Source organism: Scyliorhinus torazame, chromosome 19 (genome assembly GCF_047496885.1).
Source record: "Scyliorhinus torazame isolate Kashiwa2021f chromosome 19, sScyTor2.1, whole genome shotgun sequence".
In the NCBI taxonomy this organism is placed as follows: domain Eukaryota; kingdom Metazoa; phylum Chordata; class Chondrichthyes; order Carcharhiniformes; family Scyliorhinidae; genus Scyliorhinus; species Scyliorhinus torazame.
Window position 1 is genome coordinate 25,631,602 of NC_092725.1, and position 21,486 is coordinate 25,653,087.

The following is a 21,486-nucleotide window of genomic DNA, read 5'->3' on the forward strand; positions in this document are numbered from 1 at the left end:
TCGGTTCCCATGCCGTCGATTGGCTAAACTGAAGGCCAATCAGAGCAGATCACACCCCCTCGATGAACAGCTCGCCGTCCATTGGTTTGGGCCGCCGCAGCGCTGGCCTCCGATTGGTCCCGTGACCCGCGTCCTACCGTGACCCGGCCTCGCCGGCCATTGGTCAAAGGAGCTAGCTTCGGGCAGCCGATTGGGTAGCCCTTCCCCCAATCAAAAGCAATGCTCCGCCCCTTACCCCGTCCGCCAATCCGCGCTGTCCGCCAGTTCGGCCACGCCCCTTTCATCGACATAACGGCCGCGGCCTCACCGGCCATTGGTCAGCCCTGGTCGCCCCGCGGCGTCTGACTGGACCCGGTACCCATCCGTCTCAATCGATGCCTCGGCCAATCCGCGTCCTCGGACAGCCCCCCCCTCAGCCGCCTGCCTCCAATCATTGGTCAGCGTCGGTGGCGGCCACCGCGCGTCTATTGGCCGCAGGCTGTTATCAATCAGAGCGGAGGGAGAGGGGGCGGGGCCGGAGCCACTGGATCTCAAACAATGATGGCGGCGGAGGGAGCGGCGCCGGGGCGCTGAAGGAAGCCGGAGTTCCCGTCCCTGTCTCTCTATGTGTCCGCGGGAGACTGGTAAGCGAAGCCGAGGGGAAACTGTCAGGGTCTTCAACCAATCAGCAATAGGGTGGGTCCACCAATCACTGAGAAGGAGGAGAGACAGTGGGATCCAGCCAATCATTGGAGGTTCAATGGGGTGATCAGCCAATCATTGGACAGAGACGATGGGATCCAGCCAATCATTAGAGGGTCAATGGGACAATCAGCAAATCATTGGTCTCCAATCATTGGAGGGTCAATGGGACCATCAGCCAATGATTGCAGAGCCAGTGGGACCACCAGCCAATCATTGGAGGGTCAATGGGACCATCAGCCAATCATTGGTCTCCAATCATTGGAGGGTCAATGGGACCATCAGCCAATGATTGCAGAGTCAGTGCGACCACCAGCCAATCATTGGAGGGTCAATGGGACGATCAGCCAATCATTGGGGAGTCAATGGGACCATCAGCCAATCATTGGTGGGTCAATGGACCATCAGCCAATCATTGGGGAGTCAATGGGACCAGCAGCCAACCATTGGAGGATCAATGCGACCATCAGCCAATTATTGGAGGATCAGTGGGACCATCAGCCAATCATCGGAGGATCAATGGGACCACCAGCCAATCATTGGAGGGTCAATGGGACCACCAGCCAATCATTGGAGGGTTAATGGGGTGATCAGCCAATCATTGGAGAGTCAGTGGGGTGATCAGCCAATCATTGGAGGGTCAATGGGACCAATAGCCAATCATTGGAGGATCAATGGGGATCATCCAATTCCTCCTGTTCAGTTGACGATTTGATTCCCTTTTGAAAATGCCTCGCTCGAATCTGCCTCCAGCATGATGTCGGGCATCTTGTCCCAGATCCTCACCACTTCCTGTTGGAGAGGTCACTCATCATATCTTTTAACTTATCACCTTCAATCTGTGTCCCTCCTGTCTCTGGTTCCTAATCCTCTCGCCAATAGGAATAGTTTCCCTCCCTCTAGACTCTCTCCGGGACCCCCTCGTGATTTTGAACCCCTCGCTGCAAATCCCCTCTCGGCTTTATCTTCAAGGAGACCAGTCACAAATTCTCCAATCTCTCCCTGTCAATGAACATAAGTTCCCAGATTCCCAGAACCAATCTCGTCAATCTTTCCCCATACTCAAAAGACTTCATATCCTTCCTAAAGTGCAATTTCCAGATCTGCACACAATATTCCAGCTGCGTGGCTTTTACTCCAGTTTGCCCATAGTCCGATAATAAATCACGGAATGGAATGGGACCATCAGCTGCACTGTCTGAGGGTCAGTGCTGAGAGAGCGCCGAACTGTCGGAGAGTCATTACAAAGGGAATGTCGCACTGTCGGAGGGTCAGTGCTGAGGGAGTTCCGCATTGTTGGAGGGTCAGTGCTGAGGGAGTTCCGCATTGTTTGAGGGTCAGTGCTGAGAGAGCGCTGCACTATCGGAGGGTCAGTACTGAGGGAGCGTCGCACTGTCGGAGGGTCGGTGCTGAGGGAGCGCCGCACTGTCTGAGGGTCAGTGCTGAGAGAGCGCCGAACTGTCGGAGAGTCATTACAAAGGGAATGTCGCACTGTCTGAGGGTCAGTACTGAGGGAGCGCCGCACTGTCCGAGGGTCAGTGCTGAGGGAGTTCCGCACTGTTGGAGGATCAGTGCTGAGGGAGTTCCGCATTGTTGGAGGGTCAATACTGAGGGAGCGCCGCACTGTCGGAGGGTCAGTGCTGAGGGAGCGCTGCACTGTCGGAGACTCAGTGCTAAAGGAGCGCCGCACTGTCGGAGGGTCAGTACTGAGGGAGCGCCGCACTGTCGGAGGGTCAGTGCTGAGGGAGCGCTGCACTGTCAGAGGGTCAGTACTGAGGGAGTGCCGCACTGTTGGAGGGTCAGTGCTAAAGGAACGCCGCACTGTTGGAGGGTCAGTGCTGAGAGAGCGCCGCACTGTCAGAGGGTCAGTACTGAGGGAGCACCGCACTGTCAGAGGGTCAGAACTGAGGGAGCGCCGCACTGTCAGAGGGTCAGTACAGAGGGAGCGGCGCACTGTCAGAGGGTCACTGCTGAGGGAGGGCCGCACTGTCAGACGGTCAGTCCTGAGGGAGCGCCGCACTGTCGGAGGGTCAGTGCTGAGGGAGCGCTGCACTGTCGGAGACTCAGTGCTAAAGGAACGCCGCACTGTCGGAGGGTCAGTACTGAGGGAGCGCCGCACTGTCGGAGCGTCAGTACTGAGGGAGCACCTCACTGTCGGAGCGTCAGTACTGAGGGAGCATCGCACTGTTGGGAGGGTCAGTACTGAGGGAGCACCGCACTGTCGGAGGGTCAGTACTGAGGGAGTGCCGCACTGTCAGAGGGTCAGTACTGAGGGAGCACCGCACTGTCGGAGGGTCAGTACTGAGGGAGTGCCGCACTGTCGGAGGGTCAGTACTGAGGGAGTGCCGCACTGTCAGAGGGTCAGTACTGAGGGAGCACCGCACTGTCGGAGGGTCAGTACTGAGGGAGTGCTGCACTGTCGGAGGGTCAGTACTGAGGGAGTGCCGCACTGTCGGAGGGTCAGTACTGAGGTAGCACCGCACTGTTGGGAAGGTCAGTCCTGAGGGAGCGCTACACTGTCGGAGGGTCATTTCTAAGGGAGTGTCGGACGGTTAGTACTGAGGGAGTGCTGCACTGTCGGAGTGTCAGTACTGAGGGAGAGCCGCACTGTCAGAGGGTCAGTACTGAGAGAGCGCCGCACTGTCGGAGGGTCATTACTAAGGGAATGCCGCACTGTCTGATGGTCAGTGCTGAGGGAGTACTGCATTGTTGGAGGGTCAGTACTGAAGGAGTGTTGCACTGTTCGAGGATCAGTGCTAAGGGAGCGCCGCACTGTCGGAGGGTCAGTACTGAGGGAGCACCGCGCTGTCGGAGGGTCAATGCTGAGGGAGTACCGCACTGTCGGAGGGTCAGTACTGAGGGAGCGCTGCACTGTCGGAGGGTCAGTACTGAGGGAGCGCCGCACTGTCGGAGGGTCAGTACTGAGGGAGCGCTGCACTGTCAGAGGGTCAGTACTGAGGGAGCGCCGCACTGTCGGAGGGTCAGTACTCAGGGAGCGCTGCACTGTCGGAGGGTCAGTACTGAGGGAGCGTCACACTGTCGGAGGGTCAGTACTGAGGGAGCGCTGCACTGTCGGTGGGTCAGTACTGAGGGAGAGCCGCACTGTCAGAGTGTCAGTACTGAGGGAGCGGTGCACTGTCGGAGGGTCTGTCCTGAGCGAGCGCCGCACTGTCGGAGAGTCTGTACTGAGGGAGCACTGCACTGTTGGAGAGTCAGTACTGAGGGAGCACTGCACTGTCGGAGAGTCAGTACTGAGGGAGCGCCGCACTGTCAGAGGGTCAGTACTGAGGGAGCACCGCACTGTCGGAGAGTCGGTACTGAGGGAGTGCCGCACTGTCGGAGAGTCAGGACTGAGGGAGCGCCGCACTGTCAGAGAGTCAGTACTGAGGGAGCGCTGCAGTGTCGGAGGGTCAGTACTGAGGGAGTGCTGCACTGTCGGAGGGTCAGTACTGAGGGAGCGCCGCACTGTTAGACAGTCAGTACTGAGGGAGCGTCGCACTGTCAGAGGGTCAGGACTGAGGGAGAGCCGCACTGTCAGAGGGTCAGTACTGAGGGAGAGCTGCACTGTCAGAGGGTCAGTACTGAGGGAGAGCCGCACTGTCAGAGTGTCAGTACTGAGGGAGTGTTGCTCTGTTGGAGTGTCAGTACTGAGGGAGCGCCGCACTGTCGGAGAGTCAGTACTGAGGGAGCGCTGCACTGTCGGAGGGTCAGTACTGAGGGAGCACTGCACTGTCGGAGGGTCAGTACTGAGGGAGTGCCGCACTGTCGGAGATTCCTTGCTGAGGGAGCGCCGCACTGTCTGAGGGCCATTACTGAGGGAGAGCCGCACTGTCAGAGTGTCAGTACTGAGGGAGTGTTGCACTGTTGGAGTGTCAGTACTGAGGGAGCTCCGCACTGTCGGAGAGTCAGTACTGAGGGAGCGCCGCACTGTCGGAGGGTCAGTACTGAGGGAGCACTGCACTGTCGGAGGGTCAGTACTGAGGGAGCGCCGCACTGTCGGAGGGTCAGCGCTGAGGGAGCGCCGCACTGTCAGAGGGTCAGTGCTGAGGGAGTGCCGCACTGTCAGAGGGTCAGTACTGAGGGAGTGCCGCACTGTCTGAGGGTCATTACTGAGGGAGCGCCGCACTGTCGGAGAGTCAGTGCTGAGGGAGTGCCGCACTGTCGGAGGGTCAGTACTGAGGGAGCGCCGCACTGTCGGAGGGTCAGTACTGAGGGAGCGCCGCACTGTCTGAGGGTCAGTGCTGAGGGAGCGCCGCACTGTTGGAGAGTCAGTGCTGAGGGAGCGCCGCACTGTCAGAGGGTCAGTACTGAGGGAGTGCTGCACTGTCGGAGGGTCAGTACTGAGGGAGCGCCGCACTGTCGGAGGGTCAGTACTGAGGGAGCGCCGCACTGTCAGAGGGTCAGTGCTGAGGGAGCGCCGCACTGTCGGAGGGTCAGTGCTGAGGGAGCGCCGCACTGTCAGAGGGTCAGTGCTGAGGGAGCGCCGCACTGTCGGAGGGTCAGTGTACCTGGTGTTATTATTCTCTCTCTCTCTACAGGAACTGAGGCAATGGCAGACGACAGTGAAGAAGAACGCACTAAGATGGAGGCTGTTCGTGGCCAAACTGCCGCAGCAAAGAACCTGGCATTTCTGAAGGCTCGCTCCATGGATGTGACCTTCGATGTGGGAGAGGAGTATGAAATTATCGAGACAATTGGCACCGGGGCCTATGGTGTGGTATCATCAGCCCGGCAGAGGCAGACAGGTTGGCACTGGTCAGGTGGTGTATGGTGAGGGGGAGCGGAGGCGCAAGCAAATATCAACGTGGAGGCCAAGGGTTCAAGGAATACCGTCTTCCTGCTTTTCAAACCCTGCACCCACTCCGCTCTCTCCTCCTCTGTCCACATCTCTCTCTCCCTCCATCCCACTCTCTCTAGCTCTCCCATCTCACTCCATTCCCACCTCTCTCTCTGTCCATCCGTCCCTTCTCTCCGTCACCCCTCCTCTCTCCCCATCCCCCTCTTCCTCTCTCCGTCCCTCACTCTTTCTCCGTCCCCCCTCTCTCTCTCCCTCACTCTCTCTCCCTGTTTCCTCCCCCCTCTCTCCTCATACCCGCCCTTCTCTCCATTCCCCCCCCCCCCCCCCGGCTGGCTGTTAATCTCTTAGCTGTGGACTGACCCACTCTGTGATTTTCCTTCCATCCCCCAGGTCAGCAAGTAGCCATTAAGAAGATCCCGAATGCCTTTGATGTGGTGACCAACGCTAAAAGAACACTGCGTGAGCTCAAAATCCTCAAACACTTCAAACACGACAACATTATCGCCATCAAGGACATCCTGAAACTGCCGGGCTCCTTTGCCGACTTCAAATCCGTGTGAGTAACATGTAGCAAACAGCCATGGGACAGGTGCCCTCGCCTGGCCCTGGGGTCAGAGGTGCTCTCGCCAGGCCCTGGGGTCAGAGGTGCCCTCGCCAGGCCCTGGGGTCAGAGGTGCTCTCGCCTGGCCCTGGGGTCAGAGGTGCTCTCGCCAGGCCCTGGGGTCAGAGGTGCCCTCGCCACACCCTGGGGTCAGAGGTGCTCTCGCCAGGCCCTGGGGTCAGAGGTGCTCTCGCCTGGCCCTGGGGTCAGAGGTGCTCTCGCCTGGCCCTGGGGTCAGAGGTGCTCTCGCCTGGCCCTGGGGTCAGAGGTGCTCTCGCCAGGCCCTGGGGTCAGAGGTGCTCTCGCCAGGCCCTGGGGTCAGAGGTGCTCTCGCCAGGCCCTGGGGTCAGAGGTGCTCTCGCCAGGCCCTGGGGTCAGAGGTGCTCTCGCCAGGCCCTGGGGTCAGAGGTGCTCTCGCCAGGCCCTGGGGTCAGAGGTGCCCTCGCCACACCCTGGGGTCAGAGGTGCTCTCGCCAGGCCCTGGGGTCAGAGGTGCTCTCGCCTGGCCCTGGGGTCAGAGGTGCTCTCGCCTGGCCCTGGGGTCAGAGGTGCTCTCGCCAGGCCCTGGGGTCAGAGGTGCTCTCGCCATGCCCTGGGGTCAGAGGTGCTCTCGCCAGGCCCTGGGGTCAGAGGTGCTCTCGCCAGGCCCTGGGGTCAGAGGTGCTCTCGCCAGGCCCTGGGGTCAGAGGTGCTCTCGCCTGGCCCTGGGGTCAGAGGTGCTCTCGCCACGCCCTGGGGTCAGAGGTGCTCTCGCCAGGCCCTGGGGTCAGAGGTGCTCTCGCCACGCCCTGGGGTCAGAGGTGCTCTCGCCATGCCCTGTTAAGTCACAGCTTCATCCAAATGTGGGGTACAACAGGGAATGGGGAACAAAACGAGATGGTGCAGGGGCTTAGAGAGAGTGACCAAGATGGAGGCTTGGGCAGTGAAAGGGATGGACAGAGAGAGACAGGCAGATCAGGAGAAGACAGAGACAGACCGAACAGGCAGACCGAGAAAGAGATTCAGGATGGATGGGCGGACCAGGAGGGAGAGTCGGGACGGACCTTGGGGCAGGGAGAGAGAGAGAGAGAGAGAGAGACAGGCGTACCGTGGGGGGGTGGAAAAGCGAGACCGGCTGACAGAATGGCAGGAAGGGAGAGGGCGGAAGCGACGGACAATGGAGAGCGAAACGGAGAGATGGGTGGAGAGTGGGGTGAGACGGAGAAAGAGTTCCCTCAGTCGTATCAAACAGGCTCACTATCCCCCGCCCTCCCCTTCGCTGACTGTGCATGAGGGTGGGGGAAGGGGGAGTGAAATGGGGCGATACATACGGCCTTTCCACTATACTCCAGAAAGAATGAGAGGGGAGGGGGCAATGTAAGCTGCCTCTGTCTGACCTCTGACATTCCCCCCCCCCCCCCCCTGCAGCTACGTGGTCCTGGACCTCATGGAGAGCGACCTGCACCAGATCATTCACTCCTCGCAGCCACTGACCCTGGAGCACGCCCGCTACTTCCTGTACCAGCTGCTGCGGGGCCTCAAGTACGTGCACTCGGCGAACGTGGTCCACCGAGACCTGAAGCCCAGCAACCTTCTGGTCAACGAGAACTGTGAGCTGAAGATCGGTGACTTTGGCATGGCCCGGGGCCTCAGCTGCCGCCCCGACGAGCCGGAGCCCTTCCTGACGGAGTACGTGGCCACGCGGTGGTACCGGGCCCCCGAGCTGATGCTCTCCCTGCACGGGTACAGCCGAGCCATCGACCTGTGGTCAGCCGGCTGTATCTTCGCCGAGATGCTGGGGCGGCGGCAAATCTTCCCCGGCAAGAACTACCTGCACCAGCTGCAGCTGATCCTGACGGTGCTGGGCACCCCGCCCGAGCGGCTGGTGGGCTCCATCGGGGCCGAGCGGGTGAGGGCCTACCTGCGCGGCCTGCCCCGCCGACAGCCAGTGCCCCTGGCCTCCCTCTACCCGGGCACTGACCCCCAGGCCCTGGAGCTGCTGGGGCTGCTGCTCCGCTTCGACCCCCAGGAGCGGCCCTCGGCCCCCCAGGCCCTGCGCCACCCCTTCCTGGCCAAGTACCACGACCCGCAGGACGAGCCCACCTGCGTACCCGCCTTTGACTTTGGCTTCGACCGCCCGGCGCCCAACCGCGAGCAGCTCAAGGAGGCCATTGCCTGGGAGATCGAGGACTTCCACCAGCGACGGGAGGGCATTCGGCGGGTGATCACTCACGTGCCCGCCCTGACCCGCGTGCCCGCCGCCCCCTGCCGCGACGTGGACATGCCCAGCGCCGGCAGCGGGGACCCCTCCAGGGGCGGCGCCCAGGACATGATCGACCTGACCTCGCCCACGCCCGAGGAGGAGGAGGAGGCCGACGAGGAGCCGGGCGCTCCCCCAGGAGGTTGGGCCGCCGTGCCTGGGAGACTGGGCGGCGAGGAGGAAGAAGAGGAGGAGGGCGAGGACCAGCGGCCACCGACCGACGTCAAGAAGGAGGGCGGCATCTCGGCCGACACCAAGGCCGCTCTCAAAGCAGCGTTGCTCAAGTCGGCGCTGAGGCAGAAAAATAAAGGTAAGCTTGGGGCCTAACCATCTGGTCAGATGCAGTCAGTAGAGGAGAGCATGTGGATGCAGTCTGTCCCCCTGCCTCCCGCCCCCCCCCCCATCACAGGTAGCAGCGGAAAGAACCTTCTCCAAACCCCTTTGAGTATACACCCTCTCTGGAATAAGAGGGAACACATTACCATTGAACGGCCCATCCGCTCATCTATCACCATCCTAGGTGTCCAGACACTTAACTTGACCCAGCCATATAAACGCTGTGGCTAGCTGGAGGCTGCCCCAAAGGCAACAATCGTTCTCACTGTGGGCCCCCTATTTTTTCTCCAGGCCCCGATCCCTCTCTCCCTCTGCAGCCCACAACGTGGCCTGTTCTGTGGACCTAAATCCATTTCTCTCCCTCTCCACAGCCCACAAGGAGCCCTGTTCTGCAGGATGCAATCCCAAACACTCTCTCCAGCCCACACAAAGCCCTGTCTGCAGGACCCAATCCCTGCCTCTCTCCAGCCCACACGAAGCCCTGTTCTACAGGGACCAATTCCCTCTCCCTCTCCAGCCCTCCTCTACAGGGCCCAATCCCTGCCTCTCTCCCCAGCCCACATGGAGAACAGTTCTACAGGTACCATTCCTTGCCTCTCTCTCCAGCCCACACGGATCCCTGTTCTGCAGGCCCCAATCACTGCCTCTCTCTCTCCAGCCCACATGGAGCCCTGTTCTACAGGACCCAATCCCTGCCTCACTCTCCATCCCACAGGGAACCTGTTCTACAGGCCCCAATCCCTGCCTCTCTTATCAGCCCAGGTGGATCCCTGTTTTGCAGGCCCCAATTCCTGCCTGTCTCTCCAGCCCGCATGGAGCCTGTTCTACAGGCCCCAATCCTTGCCTCACTGTCCGTTCATACGGAGCCCTGTTTTACAGGCCCCACACTTGCCTCTCTCTCCAGCCCACACTGAGCCCTGTTCTGCAAGCCCCAATCCCTGCCTCTCTCTCTCCAGCCCACACGGAGCCCTGTTCTACAGGCCCCAATCCCTGCCTCTCTCTCCAGCCCACACGGAGCCCTGTTCTACAGGTCCCAACCCCTGCCTCTCTCTCCAGCCCACACGGAGCCCTGTTCTACAGGCCCCAATCCCTGCCTCACTCTCCAGCCCACACGGAGCCCTGTTCTACAGGTCCCAATCCCTGCCTCTCTCTCCAGCCCACATGGAGCCCCATTCCAAAGGCACCAATCGCCCTCACTGTGGCCCCTATAGACAGAGGCCTTTTCTACAGGCCCCAATTTCTCTCTGAATTGGCAGTAGGCCCATCTCCTTCTCTCACTCTCCAGCAATCAAGGAATTCTCATCTACAGGCCCAAATCCCTCTCTCCCTCTAGAGCTCACCGCTTCATCTGTTCTATAGGCCTAAATCCCAAATCCTTCTCTCCAGATGACACAGAGTCCTGTTCTACAGGCCCCAATCCCTGCCTCTCTCTCCAGCCCACATGGAGCCCTGTTGTACAATTCTCAATCCCTACCTCTTTCTCCAGCCCATACAGAACCTTGCTCTACAGCCCCAATCCTTCTCTCTCTCTCTCTCTCTTTCCAAACCACACAGCCCTGTTCTACAGGCCCCAATCCCTGCCTCTCTCTCTAGTCCACACTGAACCCTGTTCTACAGCCTCAATCCCTACCCCTCCAACTCACAAGGAGACCTGTTCTACAGGTCTCAATCCCAGCCTCTCTCTCTATCCCACACTCAACCCTGTTCTAAAGGCCCCAATTGCTGCCTCTCTCTCTCTCCAGCCCATATGGAGCCCTGTTCCAAAGGCACCAATCGCTCTCACTGTGACCCCTGCAGACAGAGGACAGTTCTACAAGCTCCAATCCCTCTCAGTCTCTTTCGCTCTCTCCTGCCTTTTTCTCCAGCCCATACAAAGCTTATTCAACAGGCCCAATCCCTGCCTCTCCACTCTACACGGAGCCCTGCCTCTCGTTCCAGTCCACACGGAGCCCTGTTCTACAGGCTCCAATCCCCATCTCTCTCCAGCCCATACAGAACCCAGTTCTTTTTTAAAATATAAATCTAGAGTACTGTTATGGGCCAGGGTTTAGAGAACCCCAAAGTGTACCTGACCCACAACTTTTACTAGATTGTGGTATGGGGAGCACACGGCCCACTCTACAGGTGTGGGACAGCAGAAATGGAAAAGTATTTTTTAAAGCAAAACAATGTTTATTCTATGAACTCAAGTTAACCTTTTTAAAACATACAGTGAATATCTTCGCAACCATTAATTCAAATACACCCCCCAAAATAATACAACACTAAGTAATCCTTAATAACTTCCCAAACAACATCCAGAAGAAACACCTTATAACAGAAGCGCATTAGGTTTACATTCACTACTGAGAACATTTATAATTCTGAATTCACCAAATGATCAAGAGATATTCTTTTCATGGCAGAGAGATCAACAGTACACCTGTTCTTTCCATGTCTGGCTGAAAATTACCAGACCGTCGATGTATACCGCACAATTGGGTAATCCTGAAACTACTTTGTTAGTTAACCGTTGAAATGTAGCTGGGGCAATTTTCATGCCAAATGGCATAACTTTGAATTGGTATATACCATCTGGAGTCACAAAAGCTGAAATCTCCTTCGCCCTTTCGGATAAAGGTACCTGCCACGTTTAGGTAAATCCAGTTTGGAAATAAAAGCTGATTGTCCCATTTTCTCAATGCAATCCTCCAAACGTGGGATAGGATAAGAGTCCGTTCTTGTAACTGCATTAACCTTTCTATAGTCCACACACACCCGTTGGGTACCGTCTGGATTAGGTACCATCACTATGGGTGAGCTCCATTGGCTGCAACCCCCTTCAATTATGCCATTTTTAATAATATCTCGATCTCTTTGTTAATCTGTGCCAATTTTAAAGGGTTAAGTCTGTATGGATGTTGTTTGATTGGAACAGCATTTCCCACGTCTACATCATGTATAACCATTTTAGTACTTCCCAATTTATCTCCACAAATATGCCCATGTGATTGATATCAATAACTTTCAGGTCAGTTCGTTTTTCCTCTGGAAGGTAACTCAACAATTTATCCCAATTTTTAAGAGCATCTTCATTTTCCAATTTAATTTGAGGTATGTCAAATTCACAGTCATCTGGATTTGGTTCGTCACCTTTGAGTTGGAATCATTAAAACTTCCTTTTTCGCTCCTTCCCTTTCAAAGTACCTTTTAAGCATATTCACATGACACACTCGGTGAGTTTTCCTCCTATCTGGTGTTTGTACCACATAATTAACCTCACTTAATTTTCTTTCAATCTGATAAGGTCCACAAAACCGAGCTTTTAAAGGTTCACCTACCACTGGTAACAACACTAAAACTTTATCCCCACTGGCAAAACTACAAACTTTCGATTTCTTGTCCGCTACCCGTTTCATCACATTTTGTGCAACTTTTAAATGTTGTCCAGCCAATTCACCTGCTCTGTTTAATCGTTTCCTCAAATTTGACACGTAATCCAATAATGTAAGTTCCGATTTCTCACTCACCAACTTTTCCTTAATCAATTTAAGTGGTCCTCTTACCTCATGACCAAAAATTAGTTCAAAAGGCCTAAATTGGGTTGACTCATTAGGAGCATCCCTAATTGCAAACAATGTCTTTCATGGCTGATGCCACCTTTCTAACGCTCCCTGTGATTCTGGATGATATGCAGTTGATTTAAATTGTTTTATTCCTAAGCTATCCATAACTTCTTTGAATAACCTTGAGGTAAAATTCGATCCTTGATCCGATTGTATTTCTGTGGGTAATCCATATCTAGTAAAGAATTGAAGTAACTCCTCCACAATCTTTTTAGCTGTAATATTACGTACTGGAATGGCCTCTGGAAACCTAGTAGACACATCCATTATAGTCAAAAGATATTGATTCCCACTTTTTGTTTTAGGAAGCGGTCCTACGCAATCAATTTGGACCCTTGTAAAAGGTTCCTCAAATGCTGGAATGGGTATTACGGGTGCTGGTTTTATCACTGCTTGAGGTTTCCCTATCACTTGACATGTGCGACATGATCGACAAAATTTAACTACATCTTTGTGTAGTCCAGGCCAATAAAAATGATTCTGGATTTTAGCTTGAGTTTTCCTTATTCCCAAATGCCCTCCCACTGGTACCTCGTGTGCAACTCGCAACACCTCCTTTCTATACCCTACCGGTAATACTACTTGATGAACTTCTGCCCACTTTTCATCCGCCTGCATATGTACAGGTCTCCATTTTCTCATCAAGACATCACTTTTACGGTAATAACACTCTGGTATACACACAGATTCCTCTTCCGTATATGCTTTCTGATATATCCGTTTTATTTCTACATCTTTTTGTTGTAACTCCGCCACTTTTCCTGAACTAAAAATATCCGCCTCATCCTCCACCTGTTCTTGTTCTTTTTCAACCATCTGATCAAAAATTGTTTCTGATAATTGCACTTGAACTTCATCTTCACTCTTTGATTTCTCCTCTTGACTTAACCTGTGACTTTGCGAGCTTGTTACTACACAATCCAGAAAAATCCCAGGATATCCGTCCTTCAACACTTCAGTTGTCTGATTTTCCACTGGCTTATCAACCACAGTAGGCATCACTCCCACCTGCACTCCAGCCATATCATTACCCAAGATAAACTGCATTCCTGGACAAGATAGTTTTTCTATTACTCCCACTACCACTTCACCACTCTTCACTGGACTTTCTAACCTTACCTTATGTAATGGAACACTATTCCTCTCACCCTGAATGCCACATATTACCACCTTTTCTGGCAACATTCTTCACAAGCTACATAACTCCTAATCTCTTACCATTAAAGATTGACTTGCTCCCGTATCTCTCAAAATTGTGACTTCTTTACCTGCTCCTCCTGATACACATGAGTAAACTTTACCCACACAAGTAAATTCTTTAAAGAGATCTGGCACCTTCTTATCAATCACCTCTTGATCAGGCTGTACAATCTTTTGCACCTCCTTCGCTTCACTTGGGTTTTCCTTTACCACTTTCACAAACCTCACTGTCTTATCCTGTTTTATCACATCAGCCTTCCCAGTGCTTTTCTTCAACCACCAACACTGTGACTTTACATGGCCTAGTTTATTACAGTGAAAATATTTGAAACTTTTAATTTCTCTTCCACCTCCTGGATTTATTTTTTAATCTGAGGTACACTCTCCTTATTATCTCCCATCAGATCACCTTTACCTCTACCACTTGAGTATTTCTCATGTCCCCAGTTTCTATTCCTCACCGGCTGAAACTGATGTTGGAAACCAAGCTTTGATTTATGAACTAATTCATAATCATCTGCCATTTCTGCTGCTAACCTCACAGTTTTAACCCTCTGTTCCTCCACATGAGTTGTCACTACATCAAGAATTGAATTTTTAAACTCCTCCAAAAGTATAATTTCTCTGAGAGCTTCATACGTTTGGTCTATTTTCAAAGCCCTTATCCACCTATCAAAATTACTCTGTTTGATCCTTTCAAACTCCATGTATGTTTGACCAGGTTCTTTCCTTAAATTTTGAAACCTTTGTCTGTAGGATTCAGGCACTAGTTCAAATGCACCTAAGATGGATTTTTTGACCTCCTCATACGTCCCAGATACCTCCTCCGGTAGTGATGCAAACACTTCACTAGCCCTACCTACCAGCTTTGTTTGAATCAGTAATCCCCACATGTCCTGTGGCCACTTCATTTGTTTAGCTACCTGCTCAATTGAAATGAAAAAGGCTTCCACCTCCTCGTCAAACCTTGGCAATGCTTGGACATATTTAAATAGACCCCCACCAAGCCTTCAACTATGACGCTCTTTCTCACTATCCTCCAACTGTACGTTTCCCTTTACGTCTGCCAATTTTAACTGACTGTTATGTGTCCTAGCCATTTTCTGAAGTTCAAACTCTCTCTCTTTTTCCTTTCCTCTCTATCTCTTTCCTTTTCCTCTCTATCTCTTTCTTTGTTTCTTTCTTCTCTCTTTTTTTCTTTTTCCCTGATCTGTATCTCCCTTTCTCTTTCTTTTTCTCTCATTGCATATTCAAGCTGCTTTAATTCTTTTTCATATTCAAGTTGCTTAATCTGCAACTGAATTTTTGCCATTTCCAATGAGTCAAACTGTATCTCAGGCAACTTTAAATGCTTAGCCACCGCCATAATTACCTCATCTTTTCGCATTTTGTCAGGTAATGTTAACTGCAATGTTTTTGCCAAATCTAACAGTCTGCTTTTAGTCTCTGTCCGTAAGGTACTGCGTGTGACCGTCTCCACCCTCAAAAACTTCAGAGCCTCTGAAAGAGCCATTTTCCATAACACACTCCCCACTTAAACTAGAATACCACACCTGAAAAGCAACCAGAATATGCTCACCCCTCACTGTCTTTAAGTTCACTAAGCCAATCCAATAGATAGACTTTTATCCCCCTCGAGCCTCCAATTTGACATGGGCCAGGGTTTAGAGAACCCCAAAGTGTATCATGGAGTTCACCTGACCCACAACTTTTAATAGATTGTGGTATGGGGAGCACACAACCCACTCTACAGGTGTGGTACGGCAGAAATGGAAAAGTATTTTTTAAAGCAAAACAATGTTTATTCTATGAACTCAAGTGACCTTTTTAAAACATACAGTGAACATCTTAGTAACCATCAATTCAAATACAACCCCCAAAGAATACAACACTAAGTAATCCTTTAAGCTTTCCTTTTCACATCCATAAGACTTAAAAACAAAACCTTTAACAGAAGCACATCAGGTTAAAGTCACGACTGAAAACATTTATAATTCTGAATTCATCTAATGATCAAGGGATAGTATTTTCATGGCAGAGAGATCAACAGTACAGCTGCTCTGTCTGGCTTCAGCTCCAACACTGAAAACGAAACTAAAACACACCCTGCAGCAAACAGCCTAAACGAAAGTAAAAAGCTGACAGACAGCCCAGCTCCACCCACACTCTGACATCACTTCAGTAGTAAACACCCATTTCTTAAAGGTACTCTCACTACATATATTTAGTAAGAAGTCTTACAACACCAGGTTAAAGTCCAACAGGTTTGTTTCAATGTCACTAGCTTTCGGAGCGTGAAAGCTAGTGACATCGAAACAAACCTGTTGGACTTTAACCTGGTGTTGTAAGACTTCTCACAGATATTTATATAAACACCCATTTCTTAAAGGTACTCTCACATGACAGTACCCATTTATTTATTTATTTTTCCAATTAAGGGGCAATTTAGTGTGGCCAATCCACCTAACCTTCACATCTTTGGGTTGTGGGGGCGAAACCCACTGAGACGCAGGGAGAATGTGCAAACTCCACAAGGACAGTGACCCAGGGCCGGGATTCGAACCCGGGTCCTCAGCGCCGCAGTCCCAGTGCTAACCACTGCGCCACATGCCGCCCTTGCAGAACCCTGTTCTACAGGCCCTGACCCCTTTTTCTCTCCAACCCATACAGATCTGTGTGCTGCAGGCCCCAATCCCTGCCACTTCAGCCCACATGGAGCCCTGTTCCACAGGCCCCATTCCCTGCCCTCCAGCCCTCACTGAGCCCTGTTCGACATCCCCAATCGCTGCCTCCCTTCCTCCGGCCCACACAGAGCCCTGTACTACAGTCGTAAATCCCTGCCTCTCTCTTCTGTTCACATGGAACCCTGTTCTACAGGCCCCATTCCCACTCTCTGGCCGACTTGGAGGCCTGTTCCCCTCGGCCCCAAAGCAGTCTCCCTCCCTGCCCTCCACACTGAGTCTCACAGGTCCCTATCCTTCTGTCCCTGCACTAAATCTACACTAATCCCACTTCCCAGCACCTGGCCCATAGCCAGAGACGCCAGTAAATGAATGACAGAACAAATTCTCGAGGGGCCAATGAACTTTAGGGGCAGGACAGTGGAGCTGAGGCTCCAATCAGATAGAATGGGGTAGCAGGGCCAGAGGGGCTTACTGACCTCCTCCTGCTCCTACGTCCTATGGCTTTGCAGATCCATCCTCGCCTCCGGGCCCAGTCGCTGGATGTTTCCCAGGTTCCTGTCCGGTAGCTTCTTTTGGCCTCAGTAACACCTCTCGATCACAGGACACGCCGTTGCTCAATTCCCGTCTTTGATCGTCGCTGGCCCTGGATACCCCGAATCGACACCCCGCTCCTGCCCACGTGTCGTCCCCGTCCCGCAGATTCTTCACCCTTTAGTGTCCACAGATGTGCAGGTTAGTTGGAGTAATGGGGTTACCGCGATACGGCGGGGAGAGTGGGCCTAGATAAGATGCTCTTTCAGAGGGTTGGTGCAGATTTGATGGGCCAAATGGCCTCCTTTGACACTGTAGGCATTCTAAGGTGCTCCATATTAAGCCAGTGCCACCCGCAAGTATCGTCGACCCAGTCGCCTTCTCCCTCTCCCACTCGTCCCGTGGGGATGCCTCCCACCATGATGACGGGGCTCAGCAACCATCCTTGCTGTCGACCCATTTCGAAACTCTCTCTTCTCCCCTCCCGTCCCCACACTGCTTCCTCTCAAATCGCCCTCCTTGCACCGGTCTCGTCACAGTCGTACCAGTTTTCTCCGGGAGTCCCGCGCATTCCAGCACATCTCCGGACTCCCACTCTCCGTTCCGGAATCTCTCCGCCCTCTCAGAGTGAAAATATTTCTCCTCATCTCCGTTTTAAATGACGACCCCTTCGGCTGCTGGTCTGTTCTTTGAGCAGTGTCTCGGCTGTGGTATAGAGAGAGAAAAGGGTCTGGACTTCAGGACCCTTTTTGGATTCTCAGGAGAGTTATCAGCCTGGGTTTTTCTCACAGAGGTTTAAACCTTCCCAGGCCTGGCTGGGGAGGATGCTTGCAGCATTTAAATCGGGAGTTAATCCGTCACAGGCCTGGCTGGAGAGAGTTTCAAACTTTTCCAACCTCAGCTGAAAGAACCTGTTCTTCCTAAGGCGTAAGCAGCACTGAGTTAAAATGGAGCCGGCGCCTCGTCTCCCCAGAAACCTCTAATCGCAATCGAGAATAGAGTGTGCCCCAGAATCACAGAAGAAGGGATTGGCTGCTAGCCAAGTCCATCAAAATGACATCACAGTACTATACTAAACAGCACACTGGATCAAGGGGTGTGTCTGGGCCAATTCGAATAGCAGCATGCAGTGGGGAGGGGGGGTTTCAAAAGTCTATAGTTTAAACCCAACCATTAACAGCCAGCAAGGCAGGGATTAAAAAGGACACAAAGATCAGACAAGGATTTAAAAGAGGTTCCTTACGCTCCCCCAAGACAGATATTAGACTTAACTGGTCTGTAATTTCCTGCTTTCCGTCTCCCTCTCTTTATGAATAAGGGAGTTGCATTTTGCTATCATCCAATCGAACGGAGCCTTCCCCGAATCTAAAGAGTTTTGCAAACTTCAAACCGATGCATCAGCTATATCATGAGGCACTTTCTTTGAAGCCTCTAGGATGCAGTCTGCAGACTCAACAGTTGTAACTTTCCAGAGTTCCTCCATCCCTACTATTTCCTAGTTTATTGCTGCTTCTGGGATGTCCCTGTGCCCCCCCGCCCCCCTCCAGTTATTGGAGAATCTATCCAGTTTGCTGTACAAATATTCACGCTCTCTTGTCCACTGCCTTTTGAGGAAGAAAGTTCCGGAGTCTCGCCGCCCTCTGAGTGAAAATATGTTTCCACATCTCCGTCTCGAATGGGCGACCCTCTTATTTTTAAACAGTGACCTTCCCCAGGTTCTAGATTCTCCCACAAGAGGAAACATCCTCCCCACATCCACCCTAATAATAATAATCTTTATTATTGTCACAAGTAGGCTTACATTAACACGGCAATGAAGTTACTGTGTAAAGGCCCTCGTCGCCACACTCCGGCGCCTGTTCGGGTACACCGAGGAAGAATACAGAATGTCCAATTCATCTAATAAGCACGTCTTTCGGGACTTGTGGGAGGAAACCGGAGCACCCGGAGGAAACCCACGCAGACACGGGGAGAACGTGCAGAGTCCGCACAGACAGTGACCTAAGCCGGGAATCGAACCTGGCACCCTGGCGCTGTGAAGCAACAGTGCTAACCACTGTGCTACCCGTTGATACCCCCTCAGGATCAGAAAAGGTTTGGATGGAGTCGCCTCTCGCTGTTCTAAACTCCAGCAGATACAAACCTAACCTATCCAGACCTTCCCTCAGGACAATCCGCCTGTTCCTGGAGTTAGTCCCGTGAACTGTTTCTCACACATTTACATCTTTCCTTAAATAAGGAGACCGATACTGTGCACACTACTCCAGGTCTCACCAGCACCCTGTACAACTGAATGTTACACAGTGTCTTCCCAATATATCGCCATCGCTTGTCTCAAATCCGTCCTTGCTTAATCTGTGCCTTCCTAAATAACGATGGAGACTCTTCCTCGGGACCTTTGCCAATCATTTATCCCCCAGATCCGAGGTCAGTCTGACTGGCCTGGAATCACGCGGTCTTATTCTCTCTTCCCCCCCCCCCCCCACTTCTACTGCCTTGTTGAAACCACCTGCACAGCATTAGCCATGCCCCAGTGTGCTGGCACCGTGCCCGTACCCTCTGAGCTGGGAAATTGTCCATCTGCGTTTCACCTCTCGCTCTGCTTTAAGTCCCCGAGATATATTTCATCCGGCCCTGGCGATGGCCCGCTTTCAAAGATACAAATTATTTCCTCTCCCACTCCAATATTTGGGCCTGCTCCTCCAGCGTCTGCACCACCTCCCCGCCTTTAGTGGGCAAAGTATTGAGAACCCGCCTATCGTTCGCCTCCTCATAGCTTCCTCTTTTTCCTGGTTTTCCTCTTGCCCTGTGTGTATTTATAGAACGTCTCCAGGATTTTGAATCATAGAATTTACAGTGCAGAAGGAGGCCATTCGGCCCATCGAGTGTGCACCGGCCCCTGGAAAGAGCACCCTACCTAAGCCCACACCTCCACCCCATCCCCGTAACCCCACCCAACCCAACCTTTTTGGATACTAAGGAGCAATTTAGCATGACCAATCCACCTAACCTGCACATCTTTAGACTGTGGGAGGAAACCGGAGCACCCGGAGGGAACCCACCTAGACACGGGGAGAACGTGCAGACTCCGCACAGACAGTGACCCAAGCCGGGAATCGAACCTGGGACCCTGGAGCCACTGTGCTACCGTGCACCCCGTGTGGGCCAAGGCGGATTGGGTGTGTAGAGTATTCCCTAAACGGTAAGAGATTAGGAAGGGTAGAGGTACAGAGGGACCCGGCTGTGCTTGCCCATAAGTCACTGAAGCTACAGCAAGCTATTCGGAAGGCGAATGGAGAGTTAGTCTTTTTGGCAAGGGGGGATTTGAGTTCAGGAGCTGAGAGGCCCTGCTAATTGTACAGGAGCTTGGTTTGACTGCACCTGGACTGTAGTTTTGATCCCTTTACCTCAGGAAGGGGGTCGGTTTAGCTCAGTTGGCTAGACAGCTGGTTCGTGATGGAGAGCGTGGCCAGCAGCGCGGGTTCAATTCCCGTACTGCCGGACGTTATTTACAAAGGCCCCATCTTCTCAACCTTGTCCTTTGCCTGAGGTGTGACCCTCGGGTTACATCACCGCCAGTCAGCTCTCTCTCCCCGCCCTCCCCGCTCAGAGGGGAAAGCAGCCTCTGGTCATCAGGGACTATGGCGACTTTACCTTACCTCAGGAACAAGATTATTTCCATCGAGCGAGTGGAATGAAGCTTCACCGGACTCGATCCGGGGTTGGCGGGACTGTTCTATGAAGAGAGATTTCGGAGAAGTGAGAGGTGATCTCAATGAAACCTCCAAAACTACTGAAAAAGGAATAGACAAGGGAGATGCAGATAAGATGTTTCCCATGTTTGGGGAGTCTAGAACCAGGGGCGCAATTTAAAAATAACGAGTGTCATGTGAGAGTGCCCTTTAAGAAATGGGTGTTTAAGAAATGTACCTTTAAGAAATGGAGCTGCGCATGTTACTGGAGTGATGTCAGAGTGTGGGTGGAGCTGAGCTCTACTTCGTTTTGGTTTCGGTTTGAGGAGAGCTTGGGTGTGTTAGTGAGCTGCTGTTGATCTCTGCCATCCAAAGACTATGGATCATTTGGGTGAACTCAGAATTGTAAAAAGGTCTCGGTATTGAATATAAATCTAATGTGCTCCTGTTTGGAGGTGTGTTAAGTCTTTTGGATGTTAAAAGAACAGCATACAGATTACTTAGTGTTGTATTCTTTGGGGGGGGGGGGGGGGGTAATCTGATTTCCTGGTTGCTAAGATGTTCACTGTATGTTTTAAAATGGTTAACTTGAGTTCATAGAATAAACATTGTTTTGTTTTAAAACCCACTGGTCCATTTTCTGCTGTACCATACCTGTGGAGTAAGCCGTGTGCTCCCCATACCACAATCTATTAAAAGTTGTAGGTCAGGTGAACTCCATGATACACTTTGGGATTCTCTAAACCCTGGCCCATAACAATTGGGGGCTCGAGGGGGATAAAAGTCTATCTATTGGATTGGCTTAGTGAACTTAAAGACAGTGAGGGGTGAGCATATTGTGGTTGCTTTTGTGGAGTGTGTTGTGGACAATGGCTCTTTCAGAGGCTCTGAAGTTTTTGAGGGTGGAGACGGTCACACGCAGTACCTTACGGACAGAGACTAAAAGCAAACTGTTAGATTTGGCAAAAACATTGCAGTTAACATTACCTGACAAAATGCGAAAAGGTGAGGTAATTATGGCAGTGGTTAAGCATTTAAAGTTGCCTGAGATAAGAGTTTGACTCATTGGAAATGGCAAAAATTCAGTTGCAAATTAAACAAATAGAACATGAGAAAGAA

At 52.5% G+C, this 21,486-nt stretch overlaps 1 protein-coding gene across 1 annotated transcript; it reads left to right on the plus strand.

Moving 5' to 3' along the window:
* The first annotated feature begins 312 nt into the window (after nt 1-312).
* mapk7 (mitogen-activated protein kinase 7) lies at nt 313-8,646 on the plus strand. The gene is made up of 4 exons (XM_072485441.1): nt 313-623; nt 5,220-5,426; nt 5,870-6,035; nt 7,488-8,646. Exons 1-4 carry the CDS (start codon nt 605-607, stop codon nt 8,644-8,646), a joined length of 1,551 nt encoding a protein of 516 aa, XP_072341542.1. The 5' UTR covers nt 313-604.
* The last annotated feature ends 12,840 nt before the right edge of the window (nt 8,647-21,486 follow it).

What these genes read in the sequence shown, in the direction of transcription:
- mapk7 (XM_072485441.1), top strand. An exon ending in AGCCCGGCAGAGGCAGACAG is followed by an intron (nt 5,427 to 5,869) that starts GTTGGCACTGGT and finishes TCCATCCCCCAG; the next exon opens with GTCAGCAAGTAGCCATTAAG. An exon ending in TTTGCCGACTTCAAATCCGT is followed by an intron (nt 6,036 to 7,487) that starts GTGAGTAACATG and finishes CCCCCCCTGCAG; the next exon opens with CTACGTGGTCCTGGACCTCA.